This window comes from Copidosoma floridanum, unplaced genomic scaffold (genome assembly GCF_036245765.1).
Source record: "Copidosoma floridanum isolate Cflo_tuat_1 unplaced genomic scaffold, Cflo_Japanese_pri ptg000020l, whole genome shotgun sequence".
Classification (NCBI taxonomy): Eukaryota; Metazoa; Arthropoda; class Insecta; order Hymenoptera; family Encyrtidae; genus Copidosoma; species Copidosoma floridanum.
In genome coordinates, this window is record NW_028321897.1 from 3,532,993 (window position 1) to 3,556,334 (window position 23,342).

General features: G+C 32.9%; 1 protein-coding gene across 5 annotated transcripts; it reads right to left on the bottom strand.

Annotated features, from left to right (window-relative positions):
• LOC106642176 (choline/ethanolamine kinase) lies at positions 1-23,342 on the bottom strand. 5 transcript variants are annotated; one of them, XM_014356874.3, is made up of 6 exons: positions 22,710-23,342; positions 9,212-9,324; positions 7,416-7,895; positions 6,011-6,257; positions 1,962-2,126; positions 1-1,843 (listed from the first exon to the last, which is right to left on the bottom strand). In XM_014356874.3, the coding sequence occupies exons 1-6, from the start codon at positions 22,773-22,775 to the stop codon at positions 1,730-1,732; spliced, it is 1,185 nt and encodes a 394-aa protein (XP_014212360.1). In that variant the 5' UTR covers positions 22,776-23,342; the 3' UTR covers positions 1-1,729. The 5 variants fall into 5 exon arrangements, 4 of the variants coding, with proteins under 4 accessions (XP_014212360.1, XP_014212359.2, XP_014212363.2 ...); XM_014356873.3 differs by lacking the exon at positions 22,710-23,342 and adding an exon at positions 14,889-15,107; XR_001339064.2 differs by lacking the exons at positions 1-1,843; positions 22,710-23,342 and adding exons at positions 4,340-4,709; positions 14,889-15,107 and having other exon boundaries at positions 2,047-2,126.

Below are 23,342 nucleotides of genomic sequence, written 5' to 3' on the forward strand. Positions count from 1 at the left end.
TTTTCTGTTTTTTTTTTTTTTTTTTTTTCGATAACACAAAATGATAAATACTGATAAATAATTGTCTGAACTAAACAAATCTAACTTGGTGTTTAATATAATTATAAAGTTTATTTTTTCTCGACTCAGATTATTTGCAAAAGTGTTTCTACTTAAAAAGTTAAAGATTTTTATTTCTAGGCTTAAAATGATTATATGAAGATAAAACAAAGTATCGAAGTAAATTTTCTGATATTCCTAAAAACGTTGTGAAAATATTTTTAAGTACAACGATTACAAAACAAATAAAGTATCATGTACATTAATTTACACGTCGCTTAAACATTCTTTTCATATTACTTTGTCAGACTTAAGTGTATTCCTATTTTCGTATCAAGATTCTAGTCATTAGCAAATACCATAAAAAACATTCTCGATCGCACGCTTATCGTTCAAGTACGTTGAAGTCAATAAGATTCTGCAAAAACGCGCTCTTTGTACCACATCGTTCGAAAAGTGAACGATTAATTGTAAGGTATTGTCTTCGCAGAATCTTAAGTTAGCATTTTAAAAACATTTTTTTTACATTTCATTTGTATAAGTATATATTTTCTGTAAGTACTTTTTTTATTGTTAAAGGCGGAAGTTGACGTAAGTTTCTACAGAAACTGTTGTATAGAAACATTTAGATGTTGCAGAGGGATACATATTGAGATGTCAATTTAGGTATTTTTTTATTTTTATATTTTATGCAAACAAATAAAACTAATACCATTTATTCAGATATTTTGTGCGACCAAATTAATGAATTTCTCGAATGTTACAACTATTTTTTTTTTGTACAAACCATTGTACACTTCATTGGAATATCATACGTAATACTTTCAATCGAATTATCTTACGATCCCTTTTGACATCTACTTGTTCCTACCTAACTTATACTTCCAGTATATTATCAAAGACTCTCATATCTGTGAGGATGTGGCATTCAGTAACTATTACTACTCATAATTTCTCGTTTTTTCGAAAATATAATACTATAAAGAGGAATCATAATCATTTGTATGCATGTAACAACAGAATTAAATTCAATCAAAGCTAGCCTCAGGCCGTGCCAGCATCAACCACAAAGACAGTTACCCGTTATCAAAAGTCAAACGCCACTAACTGACCTATCGTTATTCGCGATTGTCGTCGACGTCCATCAAAATCACGTGCATCAGTAAACGCCTGATCATAGATGGCTGGATTCGCACCTTTGTCGTCGTCGTTGTCGTTATCATTGACTTGAAATCCCTGCCCAACTATACCACATTCTCATTTCCACGTCTTCGTTGAGAACTGATCTTGAACCTGGCCACTACAATTCTTCGAATTAGAAATCAAAGAATATTTTATAGCACAGCCCGAGTCCGTGACGATGTACGAACCGAAATGCAAGGTATCTTCTACCATGCTGGATTCGACAAACTGGCTCGCAGCCAGCTCTCACACCATCCATAAAGACTCTTTTGGCAGAAGCTCGTCGATGGTCTTCCTCCGTGTCAGCCTTTGTCTTCTGTGCTACGTCTCGACGAGAATCGAAGACTTACGGACTGTACCTTCCATACACCCAGATGCAGTAAGGGCCGCAGTCAAATCCAAGTTCTCGTCGAGAGCTCCGATTGACATTGATTGGATCTTTTTGCTGATTGATTGGTGGACATTTAGAGAGGACTACACTCACGACCTACGTCAGTGCAGATTCTCTTCAATCCAGATGTGTTATTTTCTTTTTGTTGCCATCGTCTAGGTGTAGCGATCCTGATACGACAATCTTTTCCTTCATTTCCAGATAGTGCCTCAGCCTGAGAGCTGCGAAATCCTAAACACACGAAATTGCTAGTTTGTAATGTACTGGACTAAAAAGTTGCTTAAAGCCATGTTGATGGTAAAGAGTTTGTCTTTGGTTTCATGAGAGAGTAGATTATTCCAAAACTTACCCAATATCCGAAGGGAATTTGTGAGAATTTGGCATTGACTATGCTCCATAGGCTCCAGAATAAGTGACCAATGAGGGAGAACAGCTTGACTTCTGCCATGATGCGATCCTCCTCTGCACGGCTCTCTTTTCCAGTGGACCTCAAATAGCTCCTTATGAAATTGAGCTGTCAAAAGTAAAACAACGTTAGAAGAGAGTAATGACTCGATAAAAATTTTAAGTCTACTACAAATCACCGGTTGAGTTTAAATGATTTTCATTTCAATGCAATGAGTTTAATCTGAGTTTTAAAAAAAAAGTAAATACATGTATACTGATTCGGCAATCAAATTTTAACTATTATTAACGATTAAGCTCATAGCCAAGTGATTACACAATTTATCTAAGATTCAGTTTTTGTTGAAAGAAAAGTACTTTAAACTCGAGATTAACTTTCCAAGGTATTGTGCAGCATTTCGAGCTCAAATAAATTAGACAAATTGCGCAATCGAAGTAATTGATTGGTTACGCGACTTGTGTTTCTCAATTGAGCAAGGCTCTGATAATAAATGTACATTTTTAAATAATAATAATACCAACAACAATAACAACATAACGCGTAAACTGCTCAGCGTTTAACTATTTTGTGCTTTAATAATATTTTGTATACTTCAAAAAATAAAGGTCAACTTATGACTGACCAAGTAAAGGTGGGTATACTAATCTAGGTATGGAAGAAACTGTGGAAATGAATATCTCAAAAAGAAAAGACGAATTACGATAATCAGTACAGTCTCAATGAATCAAGTAATTTCTGTTAATAGACAAGTCATAAAATTAGTATCCCAGAACCGATTCATTGAAAGTCATTAAATTTATGAAGTTGAAGGAAAAATTTTTGTACGCATTGTAATGTAATGCTACGTTACTAATTAAGTTATTATGTAGATTTACTGTTTGATGATTGATTGATGCTGATAAAAATCAAGCAATGGTTGATGAAATGAAATAGCGAACACAATGCAGTTCCAAGATTACATTTGTTAGTACGAAAATAAAATTGATTCGTTGATGTTGTAAATGTGTTTAATACTCAACAAACTTCCCCTTATTCCAATTTTTAAATAGTATAGGAAAGTAATATGCAAAAAAATCTCGATTGACCGAGGCTCTACTTGATGATTTGCTTAACTTTCCCATTAAAACTATTCAAAATAAAAATGCGATATATATTAAAGGGGATAAAAAAAAATTCAAAAAAAATTATTGTTTGCTCAGCACTTGGTAATGCAATAAAGTACGAGCAGTTAAGGCAAAAAAAGAGATATATAGTACGTACAAAGAGTAGGTAAATACAAATTTTTATGAAAAAGTATTTTAGTAGGATTACCAGCAAGAACATCATAATATTTTAGTTCTCACGATGGGATATAAGTGAATGCATGATCTCGTCTGTGTTATGAAAAAATCAACGCAACAATTTCATAGCTTGTCGATAAAAATGAGCGAACAAGCCATTCAGTATTTCTCATTAAAACGCAAACCGTATGTCTCCACATAAAAAATAAAATTTAGTCCGGCCTTGTCTTTTTTAGGGTTGCTCACCCGAAGAGCGTTTTTTGCATTTTTATTTATTATAAGAAAAAAATAGCGAAATACGGTTTAGTTTCAAAAAATTGTTTTAAAGTTTAACAGTCATTTGTCATTTGTATGGTCAATATTGCTAAGAACTTCAAAGTATGTGCGACAAAGTTTGAAATTCAGTGGCATTAAAAGTAATTCGTGATCAAACGGTGGCGTATAAGTCATAATAAAATTGAAGAAAACTTAGCTATCATAAACTATTTATAATCAACTAAAGTAGCTTAATCTGATGAAATAATATAAAATTATCTTAGTACTCATATTTAATGATTTGTTAAGAGTGTTGAGGGTAAAAATTAATCGGACGGACTTAAATCAAAATATACAAGTGATAGTTATTTGATAAATAGAATGAAACTATTATTATTTTTTTATTTTTCAAATACGTTCCCCTCAAGTGTGCAAGAAAAGCTTTTTTAAAAATGTTGTGCACGATCTTTGTGGACTAAAAAATGGGTAGCCCGCAAAGAGCGATGCACTTATGCACTGAAAGAAATATAAATAAAGAACTAGAATCCCTATCAAGAAAACTTGAAAAAATGTTTTTGCTTATACAGCTTGAACACAAAGATTGTAGAAAACAAAAAAGTTAAAGAAAAAAAAAGAAAAAAATAAAAAAAATAAATAAAAAAATTGGAAATGGCTCGCTCTCGTTGTATATATATTTTTCGTTTCATTTTGCTTTATATAAATTATGCATCGTTTACGCGTGAAGGTTATAAAAAATCGGCTATTGAGAGTGCGTGGTAGAGGTACTCTATTTATAATGATGCAGAGGCGTGGGCGAAGGACGACTCGGTTGGCATCCCTTGTGGGGCCGTCCCTTGACACTCCTCCAGGAGTGTTTCTAATTGATAGGCCGACTTTGTGTCACAGCTCCGTCATCTTCTTCTTCTTCTTCTTCTTCTTCTTTTTGTCCTCCTCACCCGTTTGATGGACAGCGTGTCTTGCCGTTTGAACGATCATCGTCATGTGTACGTCTGATCTCGCACACTGGTTCCCCCGTACGCAAACTACGTGTGGGTGAGCCCAGCTTGCCAGGCAACATCATGACCATGAGTGTGCCTTTCTCGCTTGCTCTCTCGCTCGCTCTCTCTGTCAGCGTGCGACTTGCGGTCCTGTGAAACTAATACATACACACGCAACACACGCCATGGTGTCCTAGCCCTGATCCTGTTTTCTATTTTTTTTTTTTTTTTTTCTTTTATTTTCATATTTTTACTTTTATTTTTATCTTTATTTATTTTAAGCTTCGCCTTTGTTTGTTTTGCTTACTTCTGATTTGTTTTCTAGACATCGTCGATTTTTTATGTTTAACAACGCATACAACAATAATACGTAGGTTCGTATCATAGAATCAAGACATACAATTAGGAAGGTATATATCAGCCATGCGTTCTTGTAGTTTGCAATAAACCACTTGAGACGCTATGGAGTTGTTAAAATTCATCAAAATAAAAATATCTTGTAGCAGTTTTTTTTTTTTTTTTTTTTTTTTTACTATAAATCTAAGTTAAAAAAATATAAGGGTGACAACATTTAAATTACTACATTGACAGCGCATTGAAATGCGCGAGTTCAAAAAAGACTAATTTGATTTGACTGTTGATTAAAATAATACCAATTGCTCTGCAATCATTGGAATTGCTTGCATTGGCGATATAAGTATATTTTTTAAATAATTTTGAAGAATGTTATGATATGTATCATGATTTTTTTTTTTTTAATTTGTTTTTACTGTAATGGAAAAATAAAAAATTGACAAAACAATTGTCGTTAGCGAAACAGTATAACATCGTACATCGTGCATCTCGATTAGCAATTGTCATAAAAGTGACAGTTGCTAATTAAAAAAAAAAAAATAATAAAATACATTTAAGTGAGAAATAATTTCTTAAAAATGCCACAATCTAAATATTTAATTATCATTACATGGAACTAGATACACAAGGTAGGACGTTTGAAAGCATCCTTTATACATGACATGATTAATATCTACGTGGCTTTCAGTTGAAACAATTAAATGAATGTGTGAGCTTAACCACACCATGTATAAAGTAAGTCAGACATATATTTTTTGAATAAAATATATGTATGATTGAATATTAGTATGATGCTTTCATCGGCAAAACAATTTGAAACTTTCATGTAATAAGTATCACCGATTCCAATGAATGATTAAAAAAAGTCAAATTGAACTCTGTCTCTCTCTCTCTTTCCCTCATAACAAATGTAATGGTTTCAATAAGCTGAGTGTAAAACAAAGTAAAGTCGATATGTTGACTCATAGACGGACAAAATAAACGAAGAAATATAATATCTGCATATTTATGACTTTGTAAATTGAATCTTACCCAAAAACGAAAGAACTCCAGACGAGTTTCAATTTCAACAACCCACCCCAGTCTCCCCCAAGGCGCGTCTTACCTTTTGTTCTTTGGTCGGTACAGATCCAGCTCGCTCGGTAAAGAAGGGATATGTAGGCACCGTGTAATCGTACTGCCATTCTAGGAAGTGGTTTGCCACGTCAAAGCCTCGATAATTGTAGGAACAGTATTCAAAATCGATTACCACCAGTTCGGGCTTTTGGGAGTTCTGGCGGAGCAAAATGTTGCCCTCCTGCATGTCGTTGTGGCAAAATACAACCGGGTGTTTCTGTTTATTGACTAGAGACCTGTAAATCAAACAAAAGACTGTGATGAATTGCTCCAAAAAATTAACGCCATAACTGATTATACAGAATATATTTATATCTTTTAATTATTACATATTTACTAGTAACAACAAAGGTCTTATTCAACAAATTAGAGGACCATTATTCTCAATGGGTAAAATTTATTGCCACCCATCTGTTGCAAGAAAAATTCAGATATTTATTTAATCAATCCCTGAAATCCCTAGGTTATTTCTTGCAAACTAGTTTACTCAATTTTTATGTTGAATGCATGTACAATAAGAATTCCCAGAAAAACTAGAGTGAGTTAACATAACCTACATTTTAGAGGGGTACATGGAGAATGAGGTTAATGAGTTCCAGGAGTAGTGGAGTGGGTGACGATGGAAAAAAATTTCACTCAATAATGCTATTAATTTGTTATTTTTTTTCTCACGATATCGTAAATACTTGTCATTTTAAAACAAATCACTTCATTAATATCGTAAAAATAACAGAGAATTTTACGCACTGTCATTTTTCAGAGTCAGAGATAATACAATGGTTAAAATGTATTATTAGAAATTAACTTTTGTTCTAACTTGGACATTTGAGTATTTGCAATTTATTGCAACGATAACGCCATTGGTGTCAGAATTTTAGTATTTATACTTTATCGCTGTTAATGACCCCAATACGGTATTTTATATTCAATTCAGTTTCAGATTTTTAAACATTATAAATGCCAGCAACACTTAGCAGTTATTAGCAGGATATTTTTTGCGACTAGAGAATATTTCACCTCAGTTTTTTTATTACATTTTAGTTACTTTCTCGTTTTAAGATTTAACACTCAAATGCAATAATAGCTCAATTGTTAATCGAATAGTGCCAATATTAGACGTTCGAAGCGTATACTAAGAATTTTCATATTTTCATAAAACCTAATAATTGTTTTAAAAATAACAATTCTACGACAGTATGGATTTTTAACCCTCGAAAATAATTGAATTCGTTAGAGCTGGCTTTTTAGAGCATGCCAGCAACGACCTTTCAAGTTACATCCCAGCTTGAATCACGTAACTCGCGTATCCCCTTAACCGGACGTCTGTTTAAATGTCCCCCACCCGCCGATATGCTTTCTTGCTAGCCATGAAAAAAGTAAGTACAGCCACTCACCTCAACCACTTGATTTCGTGCTCAAGATCGGCGGCCTTGATGAAGTTGACGTTTTCGAGATGCTTGCCATCGATATCCTCGACGTTCTCGAGAATGTCATTGGCTGTGTCCAGCCACTTGTTGGCCGTGTCCCAGAGCCAAGTGGGCTCCTTGCTGATTGGCACCTGCATGCTGTGTATCTGGGCCATTTTCTCGGCTATGAGGCAACTGAGGCTCGGATCGGCGAGCTCCTTGGTGAGCAAGGGCCGCGCAGGTATGTACTCCTCGATGCGGCCGCCCGGGAATATGCCGTGGAGCTTCGGGCCCAGCCGCCTCTCCGACAGTAGGGTGAAGATCACGGACTCGGTGATGAGGCCCTCGAGGGCGCGCTCCCCGTGCACCTGGCCGTACAGCCGCAGCAGGACCTGTCTTGGCTCGCCACGCACTGGTATCGCGTTTTCGGGAAGCTGGACGTTGTACAGCCAGTTGCTCAGACCGCCGCTGCGATGGGGATGATGGTTATTATTTTTTTATAATTTTTTTTTTTTTATTTAATTTTTTCACAAGATGATTGTAAGATAAACAGTAGAAATGGCTGAGTATATTTTTGGAAAGCAAATTTTCGTGGAATTTATGTGAAAAAACGTCAAAAAGGTCTGTAAAACAGGTTTTTTGCCGTTTTCGATGCGAAACAAAAATTTCTTGCCAATAACGAAAAATAGTCTGAAAAAGTGCTTGGAAAGACAAAGAAAATAATTTTTTTTTTTTTTTCAGTTCAAATTGGTCCACAACTTTTTCCACAATAAAATAAAAAACCACCGAAAATTAATTTATCGTGAATTTTTTGGTTGTGGCACGATACACACAATTTTCAAAATGATTAATGATTCATATTTATAACCCTACTCGGAAAAACGAATGATAAAATAATAGTACGCAGAGAATATTGCCACAGAAATGTTTATCGTCAAAATTGCCGAAATGTTGAGACACCACGACAGTTACAGTTATTTTTACTCTAGGTTTAAGTTATTTTTACCGTAGTGCGAGAGTAATTTTTGTACTAAGTAAAAAGTATATTTAAAATTTCTATGATTTTTATTGTAGCCCCAGGATAGAATTTCCTCATACCACAAATTCCCGGCAACGAAGCAGGGCTACACTAAACATTTTATAAACAACCTGAATTAGTCCCAAAGTTTTTAAAGAATATGGTAAGAATACTTTGAAAAAGAATTTAAACAAAAATTATCATTAATTGAAAGAGGGCTTGTTTATGATTCCCTATTCATGTCCTTTTACTATCAACTTTGCCGTATTTTTTATGCTAAAAAAACTTTTTCGTAACTGTTCTCTTCGTGACAATTATTATCTCAATACATTACATTATGATATATAATACATATTATGATCAAGATCTTATATTCTGATGTATCAACGTTTAACGATAAGAAAAACGACACGTCACATCCTGATTCATTTTTTTTATCAAACCAATAACCTAAAAATTTCCGATTGTTTAAAAAAAAAAATCTGATTATTCATGTAATACATATTTAAAATCTACATACTTTTTCGCTTCTTTATTTTCTCATTTATGGCACGCGTACCACTTTTTTCCTCATTCATCGATCATAACTACTAATAATCACGCTACAGACCAAGGTCAACTATTCGTATGGATTGACACGAAACATGCAACAACATATACTAAGGCAACTTTCACACGCCATCCTTCTAAAGCAACTCCAATCCGAGATTAGAGCTGTTACTTTTGTCAACATGCATATTATATATTACATGGATTATTTACTCACCTGATCCTTTTAAGAACAATATTATCTGGGGTAACGTTTTTCCACACACCATACAAGTAGTCGCGGCAAATGCGCGCCGCAGTAGCCCTCATTTCCGGGTTGTGCTCAGACATCTGCAACAACAAAAAAATAAAAGAAAAACATTTTTAGTACAAAGTCCTTGAGATCGTAATAAAATAAGCATTAAGTTTTCATTAAAATTTACGTAAATTTTGCAATGAATTACTTAGAGCACCTACTATCACTCTTTTGTGGTTAAATATTCATACAATAATTATTGAACCCTAGAAACATACAATACCACAAGATCATATGTCAAGAAATGAAAAATATTGATAAGTTGCAACGATACTTAACATCAGCCAACTCCTTTATTTACATGTTTTAAATATTTTTATCGACACATCCATATACCATGACCTAACTCTTTAATGACAAAACAATAAACTACGATAAAAATAATAATAACAACGTTGTCGAGACTAGATAAGAGAAAGAAATTTATTTATTGGTATTTTTCTTATCTTCCGATGGATTTCAGACACAATATTGAGTTGTACACATCACACTTAACGATCCAATATCTTTTAAATAAGTGCATCATTTAATAACCGAACCAATTTGGTACTGTTGTGTTATTGTATCTTTAAATTTTTATTCAAGTCGAAGGCAGTGTCTATCAAACTCTGACTTAAATACTAACTTTACGTCAATCTGTGACAAATCCACGCATCAAGACTTATTCTTTAACGACAATTCCTTAAGTGTGACAAATACTTACTGACCAATCATGCAATACACCGTCTACTTTTCTCCCACCCTACTATCTAATGCATTTTTTAAAATGAATGGAACTAATGAATCATTTGATGTCAATACTGTTCATCCCGATTTTTTTTTTTTTTTCTTTTATCTACAAATTTAATGTCATAGCTTCTCTTTAATTTTGTAAAAAAGAAGCAAAAAATAATTCCGTACGAACATTTGCTTATTGCTGATAAAAAATGAGTACGTCCCGACTAAGGAAAAAAATACTCTATGGTAGGTAATTACTAACTTTGTGAAAAACTTATTATTTTATATTAATGACAAACGGAAAAATCCAAGAAAGGAAGTTAGAAATTTTCATTGGTTTCGACTCTTAAGACTTTTTTGAGAAATGTCGCATAAAATAATTAAAACAGTAATAAAGTTTGATGATCGTGTGAAATTCTTTGATAACAAGCCAACTTATCGATCCACTGTTGCGGAAAACCAAGGTCAAGTGCAGTGCACGCATTTGGCATTCGTCGTTGTAACACGTCGCATAACATTATTTCCCAAAATATTTATGGACATGATAAATTTATCACCCTGACATCAAAGGACTTTTTTTGCAAGGCGGTCGATACACAATTTTGACTGTACTAAAACTGCATCCAAACAATTATACAATAATAATATTGTTTTGCGTGATTTTTATAAATATAATTTTTTCCCCCAATCATCCTTATTCTTAAGGTTGCAATGAAATTGAGAACATTTCTTTCACAAATCTATTTTTATCAAATGCATTCGTCAGAATCACATGTAACATTCTTTTATTTGTCACCTTAATTGTATTATAATTATAATAAAGCTAAAAATAAATTAATCGATTATAAGTCAAATACTTTTTTTTATAGTTATTAGTAAATATGAAATATAAAATAACGATATGAATTTTGTATAATCTTCCTCCATATGTTTTTGTCTGAAAATAATTTATGTATAGCTAATTCGTAGCTAATTTAATATTATTAATGTTAGTAGTTGGTGTTTTTGTTTTACATAAACGTACATATTTAATCATTTTCTACTATGATTGACCGTACATGTTAAATATTATTAACTCTAAAAAAAATTTTAACCAATGAATAGCTGAAAGCTTCAATTATTTTCATATTATTTTTATTTTTCAGTAACAAGGTGAAAGAAATATTGTTTACAAACTTATTTAATAAGAATTGATTTTTTTTCTCTTACATCTATACCTATTCCAATAAAAAAAAAATCTTTTGTGCTTGGTAAAAATATACCGACAGAATAACGTGTGCGTGCGACTCATGCATTTGACAGTAAGAATAAAATGATAGCAAAAAGACGTCGACAATGATCGATCAAATAAAAAATATGTGTCCCCTTCCGAAAACACTTCCTACTCACGATACACGACAAAGTATAATACTAGATAAATAAGTATTCGCTCGTACTTCCACTCAAAACTTCATCCGCCAATCTCACACGCCATGCTTGTGCTCGCTTGTATATCTACTACCATCGACTTTACGTACAGTCAGGCCTAAGATCTAACAACATAGATAAAGACAGCAATTAATTTTACCAATTTTTATCGCAGCCGTGATAAGGTGATAGTTTTCACATGCGTTTGACGTAAACGAGAGCAACTCTTGCCATTATATCCGAGGCACTGTCGAACGACTGCTTAAATGGTACAAGACTTGCGCGTGTGAAAGAGGGTAGGGCTGGACTGAGTTTGCGCACTCCAATGACGGATCAATAGAATTTCGCTTACTGTCTCCTTACTGCTTTACTTATATATATGTATGTGCCCACGCGTAAAACACGCGTCTATTATACCGTTTTCTTGTACGTATCCAGAGACAACTCTCGACAATTTTTTATTTATTTCATGTAAAAATCCTAGAGTATACATGCGTGTCATTGTAAAATATTTTGAGCACTTCAACATATTTATAAGGTTATTCGGCGCTTATGATGAAAGAACACTGATAAACAGGTCAGGATACGTGCTGCAGTATTTAAAAAAAATTTTTTAAAACAATCACGCTTGAAATTTCCTCCACGTATTTTCAAAATATTACGATAATCAATACAATCTAAAAAGCCTCTGTTAATGGATAAGCACAAAGCGTAACAAATTATAAGATTTTTAAACCAAGACAAACTTAATACTTGGTAAAAAAAAAAAATAGAGGTCAAGATGGAGGATGTGTCAAAATTATCAAATAAAAATACAAACAATAATTTGGTGCTAAGGTTAAACTCTGATTCCCTTGTTTTTAGGTGAAATCGTGCTCTCTTCTTAGGTACTTCTAGAAAGTTACACCTTCCCATTAAGTTTTTTTATCACAGTCCAATTATCAATATCCAATTGCTACATATTAATCAATGCTTACATTTTTATCAGTTTTAAAAAGAGATAACAAGTTAGAAAATATTTTTATTAATTGAAAAATCGTTTTATTAACCTTTAACAAGGTGCAAAACTATCTATTTATTTTTTAGTAGATATGAAAATACGTCAACGAACGTTTCGAATAACTATTAATTAGTAACTAATCTTGTTTCAAAAAAATCTTTTGTTATTTTGGTGTGATAAAAATAATATAGTATTATTTTAGTGATGATAATAATTTAATTGCCTATTAGGATATTTTAGAATACAAATCAATGCTTTTTTTGCGCTCTATAATATAAAATTCTTTTAAAAATCATATTAAAATTCTTATAATAATCAATTACAATAAACTGTTTTGGAGAATCAAAAATATTCTTGTCGTATAGTTTTGTCTTGGGTTCAGTAAATCTATCCACAGGGTCTGTGGGTTGGTAGAAAAATATTAAAACTTCTTTTAGAAAAAATAGAAAAACTTTGTCAACTACTTTTTAATTTGTTCGAAGTATAATTTTTTGCTAAAATTATTACGCATTATTTGTAGTAAAAAGTTTTTTTGTAATATCTACTTATTACACAGTACTTGAAAACTTTTTTTTCCAACATAAATAATTCATTACAATTTAAAATAAAAAATACCCTAAAAAAAGGACAAATATTAACATTATCAATATATTTGATTTTAAATACTTTACAAGAAACTACATAACCTAAAATGTTTTTTACTGTCAGAAAAATTATTTCCTCGATATAATATTGTGAATAGTGATGAATACAAAATTTTTTTTAGCAACAAAATCTAGTTTGTTTAAAAAAAAAATTTTGTTTCAAGTGATTCAATATCCATAAAATAATTACGACCACGACTGTGTACAATCAATACTTTATTATTTCGCTGACATTGCGACATCGCAATCTTGGCACGAGTGTTTTTTCAGATAGGTGGCAATAGTTTTTGCCAGAACTTGCCAAAACGTCAATTTCAGCAAAATAACAGCAGAAACAGGCTCATATGATTGAATTTCATGCTACTTAATGAGGAAAAACATGTGGCTCACGTGTAAACAATAATTGCAGAAAATTGCTTGAGCTGCGCAAAACTAAGTTTAATTTTCTCACGTGAAAAAAATAAAGTATCCAAGAAAACTGACTGACAGTAAGTTATTGACATAAACCTGAAACGAGAGACACGAAAATTATAATTCTCATGAATTTTAATACCTAATGCGATGTTGGTCTCAAAACATTGAACGGCCAAGCGTGTGTATAACGTATGAAACGATGACGATTCTTCGTTATCACGTGTAATTTATGAATACGAGCCTCAATCGACCGATACACAAAAAAGCGTCGTTGAAACAAGGCGGCTGGTATCAGGTGTATAAACTTGAATGCAACGCGATGCGTATACTTCAAAGAGTTCATTGTTAGCTATGAGGTGGCCGCCGACATGCCTGTACAATCAGACGGCTGTTGCCATTTTTTGTTTTCACTTCGCGCGGAGCGTATACATTTTCTGGGCTCAAAAGCGCGTGTTTGAACTTGAGCTTGTTGTAATTTTTTACGGCATGCAGAAAAATGTATTGAGCAAAGTCTGATGCATCAGGAGTGTTGGCAATTTTTTTTTTAATTCTATGTATAATACAACACATGAAAAATTCTTTTTTAACAAACATGCATTGAGTATGTTTAAAACAAGAGAATATACGGAAGAAAAAACGTGTGTCGTAGTATTTTAAAAAAGTATTGATACCTTGCATTATTTTTTCTGAATTTTTGTTGTTGTAAGTGATAAAAAAATATCTCAATAAAATGATTCATTAAATTTTTCAAAAAGAAAAAAAAATTTAATTTACAAGTGTTGAACAGTTCATAAAGTAATCGTGCCCAAGTACGAATGATCCCCTCAAAGACAACAGTGACATGATATGAATCTGCGAGGAAAAAAAATAATGCTCCCACAGGCCAATTATTTGTCAATTCAACGCTGATTGCGTCATTCAAGTGGATACACCTTAAATTTAATAACCACGATAGGATTGCGATCGTCCGCGGGAAGATACTCTCAAAGTTGTTTTAAAAAAATTCTACTGATCACACGATCACGCATCGACACTCAAGAAAACCCCACGAAAGCTCGTATCAATAAGCTTCGCAAAGACGAGCAATTGTTTTGTAAAATTTTCTCGCTCACACTCGCAACGTGCGATAAAATTCCTGAGCAATAAGTCAACGTTTCACTGAAACACGGCTCAACCGATAAGATCTCGTAGCGTTTTTTATCGTTACGATTGAAATAATTTTTCTTTTTTTTTTTTCAAAGCAACGCTATTGCACAAAAATCAGCCTTATCAGTTATAGTCGTCGCCTATTGTCACAGTTACTAGCGTTACTCAACATTTGCGTTTAAAACTCGACAACAGTGACAACAGAGCATGTAATAAATCCTACGAAAGTCAAAAAACACACACAACCAAGAGCAATCAAGGAAATCGTTACGTTAGACGATAATCGACAGTCCACCATCCCTTGAGCGCGGTCCACGGCGACTCGACGCCAGACCGCGAAAACGCGCATCTTATCGATGATCCAAGTTGGACAAAACAACCAGCTTTTCGCTGTACGAACGAGCGAATAAAGTATTTTGCAAAAAAACCCCGGCAGCTTTAGTTCGATGAATAAAAAAATGTATACTAAAGACAGGGACGGCTCAATAGTCGTGGGACGCGAATCGTTGACTGAGGCACACGCGGCGCGTGTTTTCCGAGGCTTTCCGCTGATTTTGAATTCGTTTTATTAATAGAATTACGCAACGGTGCAATGCAAAGACGACGACGCGCGGAGTTGTTGAATGCACGCAAGCGAATCCCGATTCCTCGGTAATAATAAGTGTACACTCGTTGACGCCAAATTTCCCAGACGTTCAAGGTAAATGTGGATTAGTAGAAGCTCTCGCTGCTTTGTCGTCTTTGCATTATCTAGACTCGTATATATTTGCATGCACGGTTGTCTAGTTGCAATTGTTTGATTGACGAAGCCGTGAGTTTTCCAGCGATAATATATCAAATTTATACTCTTCGTCAAGATATCCAATAGTGCCAAAGGAGAGCAAAGGGTTACGATTGTTTATTAAAAATACAGAAAACAAACTGTAAATCGAATTGAAACTACATTTTTTAAACATTTTATGATGAAAGACTTTTCCATTTAAGTATAGAGTGATAAAGTTTGTCTTTGAGTATATAAGCTTATCTTTCATGAAACCATTGTACTACAATACCTTCATTGAAGTTCATATTTTTGAAAACCTCTGACACACTTATGTTAAAAAAAAAGTAAGGTTATCTATGCTGTTCATTGAATACTAATTATCTCGCAAAAAGAAAAAATATTAACACCATTAGACTTTGATGATCAGAAACTAATAATAAATATTTTTTTTTAACCAGGGATATTTACGCAAGCTCTCTCCTATTTAAACTCCCTTTATCAAACCGTTTAACTGTCTCAAGAAGACGGGGTAGGGAGAGGTTATGTTTAACGAGTTGTTCCACTGTTTTTTTTTCTAAACTCGAGAGTTGAGTGCTTTTCTGTGGTTAACTTCAAGTTAATTTCTAAAGCTCCAAAAAATTGTGTAGGTAGTAGAGAAACGTATGCAACGGCAGAGCACTTTAGCTTGACATAACCTCAAAATCAATTCATTAAATAATTCAACAAAAATACAGTATCCACCACCAAGCAAACTTTTAAATAAGTGGAGTAATGTTAACTTTAAGGGTTCTTCATCTCAAAACACAAACCATATTGTATATCTTTTTGAGTTGTAGAACTTCTCAAGTAACTGTTGAAATATTTGATTTGAACTTCAACATGCGTTTCGTTAAGCTCACTTAAATGTTACGAGTAGAAAAAAGATACGTTATTTATAAGGTGTATTTCTATTATAAGATGAAAAAATTATGATCTTCACAGTTTTAAGTTTCATGAATTCGTGAATGCACGGAAGGAGAAAAATGATCTCTGATTACGTTGTTACTCGCGTATTAGGTAATGGGTAATGAGGAGTAAAAAAAAAAGTTAACCATCCACACAACTTGTTTTCTCATTTTTTTTTTTTTCAATGCTATAGCCAGAATTATGTAAGTTTCTAAAACCTAAGAAAAGTTTTAAAAAACTTGAAAATCTTTACAATAATTCTGCCACGTACAAGGTGTTCTAAAACGTACTATTAAAGTTTTTTCATTTTCTCACTGATATCAGTTTAAAGTGGCCGAAGAGATCATTTTCAAACGATTAATGACCAAGCAAGTAAAACTTTTTTATTTTATTCACTTGGGTGCTTATAATTTCAAATCTATTTTAATTTTTCGTCATCGAACGTTTCAGATTACGTACTCACATTTACGTCCAGAAATTATCAAATAGATGTAGTCACTTTAATCATTAAAGAGACAAGAAAGTCCTTGTTTATAAAAAAGACAGTATAATTGTAAACAACTACGCCTCGGAAACATGTTTTTGTCCATTCGTCACATTCTGTTCTTCGGGAACTACGTATCTCGCGTACACAAAAACACTCATTCATTCAAAGTCAGGATTAGCGATTCTTTCTGAATTTTAAATACTTTATTATGCATGCTGTGTTTGTCGCTCAAACAGGTTTTTTCAAACTACTTCGTGCACCTTTAATCAGAAAAAGACCGAAAAATATCGTAAAATTTCTTCTCTCCCGACACTTTACCGTTCACTGGCGGTAAAAAAATGTCACTTATATCTTTCTATTCTTTTGTTTAATCGACGATTTTTAAATAAACCGTTCTAAAATTATTTTTAGCTAAACTAAGTGAGATTATTCTTCCAACCACTCGTGATACCTAACACTGGCATCGTGTATCAAATAGTTCGTGGTTAGCGGTATGTAAGCCAAGCGAACGAGTTATCGTTGATGTTTTCATTTATGGTATCAAACAATACTTTAATGTTCAAATTAAACAAGTACTTTGTCAAAATTAATTGGTACGTAGTTTTAACTTGTTCTTCCTCTCAGTAATTTGTACTAAATAGTAAATATTAAATTATGAAAAATGGCAATTGCCTTGAATCTACAACAAAATCCCTACTATTCCATAATTAAAGTTTATGATAAATTTTATAATAATATTCATTTCAATCAGCTCAGTAATCATCGCTTGGAATCATTTATAAAAATTGGGGTGGAGCTTGAGTTTGGATTACATAAACAATCTCAATCTGAATTGTCTTGTAATCATCCTTATCTACAAGTGTTGAGCATCGCACGGAGCATCCGATAAAAATGTTAATTAAAAAATATGTTTTTGCACAATTTAATTTCAATTAGATCTGTCATCTAGCTGTAATCAAGTATGTACTATGTATTGATCGTTGGCTAAGTGAACTCATCGATCGGTGTCCCTGCAATCTTTTAAAATCGTTTTGCACAGCAGAGACCAACTAGGTATACGATTCTTATGCCTCAAAGCCGCCAATGTTTAATTGTATTCCAAATGAGTCATGCGTGCTTGTTAAAGGAAGTATGAAACGCACCTCAATCGCTAATGCTGCTTCTCAGTTGGAAACCAATAAAGTCATTTGCAGACTTTTATTGGCATTTTTACGTTGTGCACAGAGAGAGAGGATCATTAAAAAACCTTGAGATTCGGTCTTTTTGTTAACTAGTCGTGATAAGAAAAAAAATTAACAACAAAACAGTGGAATCGTTTGCTATTGTAAAAGTAATCTCGTGGATTATCCAAATTGGTGGGTTTGACATTGATTCGCATAAAAATATTTTACATTACTCGTAGATGCATAAATGACGTGCTCGCAAGTATTTACTAAATAACGTTGTGAGTGTTAATTCTGCTATTATGACTGCTTTGAATGTGAATCGGTATTTTTACTCAAAGGATTAAAAAACTCAAATTATCGAAAAATTTCATGAAAATTACCATTCTGCGACGTCATTTTTACTGTTTTCTCAATAATTTTCACGGCAGAGTACAGTAATTTTTATTCTCAATGCTTACAGAGATGATAATTACTGTTCTAGAATTGTCATTTTTCATCGTACGGAGAGACAATACAATTTCAATTGAATGTTGGAAAGACACTCAGGTAAAATTAAAATTTTTAAAACCATGTTATTTTTACAATAAAATTTGAAACAAAAGTTCTTACATTCTAAGAAATATCAAGGTAACAAGGGTAAGGTTTACTATTTAGGTTTGTAAAGACGAAATAATGAGCAGAAAAATGTCAGAAATATTTTATCACCCTATATCATCGATTTCCCCGAGTTTTTTAAAAATTAACATTTTTGAGGTGAGTGTTAATTGTTTGAAAAATTATATAGTAACGCTTCAAGTTCAAAACAGTACATAACATTAAAAAAGTCTTCCACGCCTTCGGAATCCTTATCTTTTCATACAAGTCTTTTTACATAACAAAAGTCATATACAGAACAATAGATTAATTACAAATAATTACTTTTCTTAATGTGGAATAGGCTGTTGAAACAGCTGAAATAATGAAAAAATAAGAGTAAGTTAATTATTCAGAAAATAAATTTGATTAACTTTCACTTATATTTCTCAAACACTTGTTCAGAATAACATACTAAGGAATAAAGTTTTGCGCATCCAATAGGTTTACGCTAGATAGAACTGTTGTTTTCCAGAATTTGTTTCAAACGAACAAATTATTTGTTAAGACTTTACATTTATATATTTAAGTTGATTTTGCAGGAAACAATGCTTTTCTAAATTATAATGTTTTTAAAAACTTATACAACTATTTTCTAGAGGAAAAAAAATTATTACAATAAGTATAGTATTTACAGAATAACCATTGCTTTTTCTAAAATTTAATGAATTTTTAAGATAAACAAAATGAATTAAAAATCTAAGCAGATATTTTTTTAACCATACGATGGTATTCTTGAAGAAAATAAATCTACGTTTAAAACAGTAAAGTATGTGACTTACGCAGATTTACTTTGCGTCATTTATGCTATGTGACTACTTTGACGATTACTTACCAATACATTTTCGCATTTTAAGATTCAATAAACATTTAACACTACTCTCAGAATGCAAAATTTTTTCTGATAATCATTTGCTATTTTTCCGCTTTTGCAAATGTACATAATAAAGCTTGCCCTTGCTATCGTTATATTTGTTATGAACGTGTTTTTTCTTTATTTATTTTTTTTTTTAAATCTGTAAATACTATTTTTAATTATTTTAATCAATAAGTAATGATAAAATTATTTTGTTTGTAAGAAAAATTTTTGCATCATGTATTAGATAGTTTCAAATTGTAAAATATAATTACGGAACAGTCATGATTTAATTTAATTAAACCTTTGATAAATTATAGTTAACATTTAATTGTTATTAAATTCACTATTTGGTTAATCTTTCAAATATTTTTAAAACTTACTTTATTTGAAATATTACAAAAACTTGCAATACAATTGATTTTTTAAAAACCTGATAAAAATCCATCTTAGTATCACACAACGAATAAAAAAGATTCGGTACGTAACAATAAACCTCTCAAGATATGATTGGATAATTATACTTATGAAGAATACATAATTTTTTTAAATAAATTAACTTTAATACGTAACCTGTGGTATGTTTTACTTAATTACTTTAGGATTATATTAATTAATATCTCCTCACTATAGTAATTAATTTTATTAGAGGTTTGATTTTATTGGTCAGTTACATCAACTAAATTTATTTTATCACGTAAGAGTAATTATTATTACCACAGAACTATTACTAAGTATTGTGTATTTTTTAATTCTTTAACCTACATGTAAATATTTATATGATATTTTAAATGGATAATTAAAAATATTACATTATACAGAAGCATATCATAATACATACCAATTATTACGTGAGGCAGTTATGTAATTCGATATGTATATAATATTTTAATTACTTTGATTCTATACAACACAGTTAAAAGTGAAAAATAACAAATTATTCAATTTATAAAATGTGACTTTCATTAGGATTATTCCCAAGTATCTCAAATATACTGTAAACACGTAGACTACCGACGTAAGTATTTTTCTCTTGTCTGATACCCAATTGAAAAATAAAGTCTATACTGCGTTAAAAAAAATAATAAACTTACTAAATTTTTCAAATATGCAACTACTATTTCGAAGTATTCCAAGCAAATTACTGCAATTGAATTTTTTTTTTTTTAATGTTTATGAATAATTTAGAATTGTAACTACTACTCCAATTGAATAAAAAGACTATTATTAAATACTTGAAATTTGTTTAATTTAATGACTTGGTTTCATTGAATGAGTTTTTTCTAAAATATGTATGATTTTATAGTAAAAACATTTATTGAATAGCCTGACACTGTTTAGAAGTTTTTTGTTGCCAGTAAATAAATTTTTGGTAAAAAATTATTTTTTTATTGAAAAAGTATTAAAGTGTATAGTTCGTATTGACTTCATAAACAAAAAATCACAACGAAATTTTTACACATAGCTAAAAAAGGTTCTCGCATCATATATAATTATATTGTGTCTTTTCCTCAAATTTAACTATTCTAAATAAACGGAAAGTTTTAACTAATAGTTTTTTTGCTTTCGTTAAATATATTTACGATTATTAGAAACTTATTTTTCTGTTTATGATTCAAAATTTGTATTTTTTTTCCTATTAGAATAATTAACTAACGTTAAAAAACTGTTATTTTCTTTTGCTGAACTATTTTCTTGGTATAATCTGTATTTAAAAAATGTTGTTAAGGATAGCTTTATCAAACGAATAAAATATATTAAAATATCGTTGAAAAAGAATCAATCATCCATGGAACAAAAATAAAACATAGAACCACGTGCTCCATTCTCTGAAAAGTCACGAAAATAACACACCGAAAAACCGCCCAAAAAGCTTGATCGATCCTCTAAGTAGGAATATGACCATAAAAAATAAAATTCCAACTCTCCTCGAGGAAGAAATTTCGGGCCCGCGCCCTAAAGCTATCAAAAGCCGGTCGAGCACCAGCAGAAACCCATGCTGCTGCATCATTATTTTCATTTCCAGAGCCTTCGCGCAGGTTATTCTGAGCCATCACGCCTCGAGAGCATCTCTACGTATAGAGTAGGGGAGAGGGAAAGGCTTGATATACATAAGCCTCCGAAAAATCTCTCTGCCCGACCAGCATACGCTCAAGCGTTGGATGCGCATGTATATGTATGGGTATGAGCACACACCAACGTCCAACGCACGTCTGTGGTGCTGACGTGTAGCGATGTCACGGAGTAAGGAAAAAAACGAACGAATGGAGGCTCGCCGTGTGTTGCATGAAGTGACGAAAAACTTGAGTCATGGTTTTTCGGGGCGAAAATCGGATCACCGAGAGTATGACGAAAGATAAGTTATTGCTTACACCAGTTCCAGGGAAAGTTAAGGAAGCACATCTGACAAATCTTATAACGTTTTGCATAGTGATTATTGTTACGTAAACTATGAGGCAATTTTATTTCATGAAATTACGGTGTAGCTCGTAAAAATATTTGACATCAAGAGAATATCCAGAAGTACGTTAATTTTCCTTCGATGATTTTCATTACAGCAACTGAAATATACATAATAACTACATCTGGAGGCTGTGATGATTCGAGGGGGATGAGCAATAGTTCCCCGAGTATCCAGAGATTCTCGGGTTAAAAAACGCAAGTTGCATAAAAATCTCGACCGGTGCCGGTATCACTTTCATTACACGACCACTCCAACGCCCATCGGGGGCAAGGTTTCCTCGATTCTTTTTTTTTTTTTTTTTTTTTTTTTTTTTTTTCATTTTAAAGCACACGGCATATCGGCGCAATTGAACTAGAAAACACCACCTGTGCCAAACCAATGGATTCCTCGGTCAAAACGTACACGCGATTAAGTGACTAACCGAGGAATCCTCAATGGGAAAGACGTGCGTGACAATCGTCGAGATGAGCATTTTCCGAGATACGCGTGGGTGTGCGTGCGCAGCGCGGCCGTGCACTGCACCTATATGTGTGCGCGTGAAAAGCACCATTTCGAGCGATAACCCAACGTATAGAGCCGTGCCAAGCTTCATGTATATTATCATATTTAGTGCGCGACATAGTATGTGTATCCATCGTATGTAATAACACGCGTGCAAAAGTCAAATCATTGGATTTCAACCCAAGGTCTGCCAGCAAAAAAATTGGAAAAACCAATGTCGAGCTTGGGAAAAAAAAAAGTTTTTTTTAATTAAAAAAAAAAAAAAAAAGGTACGTACCTTATTGTTACTGTCGATGCAGTTGGTGGTGTTGGTTTTGTTGATGTTGCTGTTGCTGAAACCCATTTTGCCGCAGCTAGTTTTTTTGGTCAAAGCTGGTTGATTTTTTTTTTCCGTCTCTCTTCTTTTCGCTAGGGGAGAAATCCCACCAGCGAACAGACTATTTGCCCCGAGGGTCGGGAAACTGTGCAGCCTCGCAAGGGGTGCTAATGCCCGAAAATAGAACTGAACCAAGTAACTGTATGACACACTACTGCGGTAACGCGTATATAAATATATATACACACGTACGATAATTATACACTCGCGTCAGGTAAGTATCGCGCGCTTGGACAGACTATAGTTTTGACGAAGCGATCGATCGATGAGAGCCGAATGTACGCGCGCGTGTGCGTGGGGGAGGGATCACACTCGGCGAAGGCGACGATAGCGGTGGTGGGGAATAAATTTTATACGCCTGAGAGGCGGATAATTATGTATGTAGGAAAAGCCCCGAGTGCGCGACACGCGACAACGAGAGGGAGTGCACGAGTAAGTAGAACAACAGGTATATATTGTGAGGAGTATTCGTGACTTTGGCGTGTAGTGAAATCGAGAGAAGAGCTTCGGAGGTAAAAGTCGATGCTGGCGCAG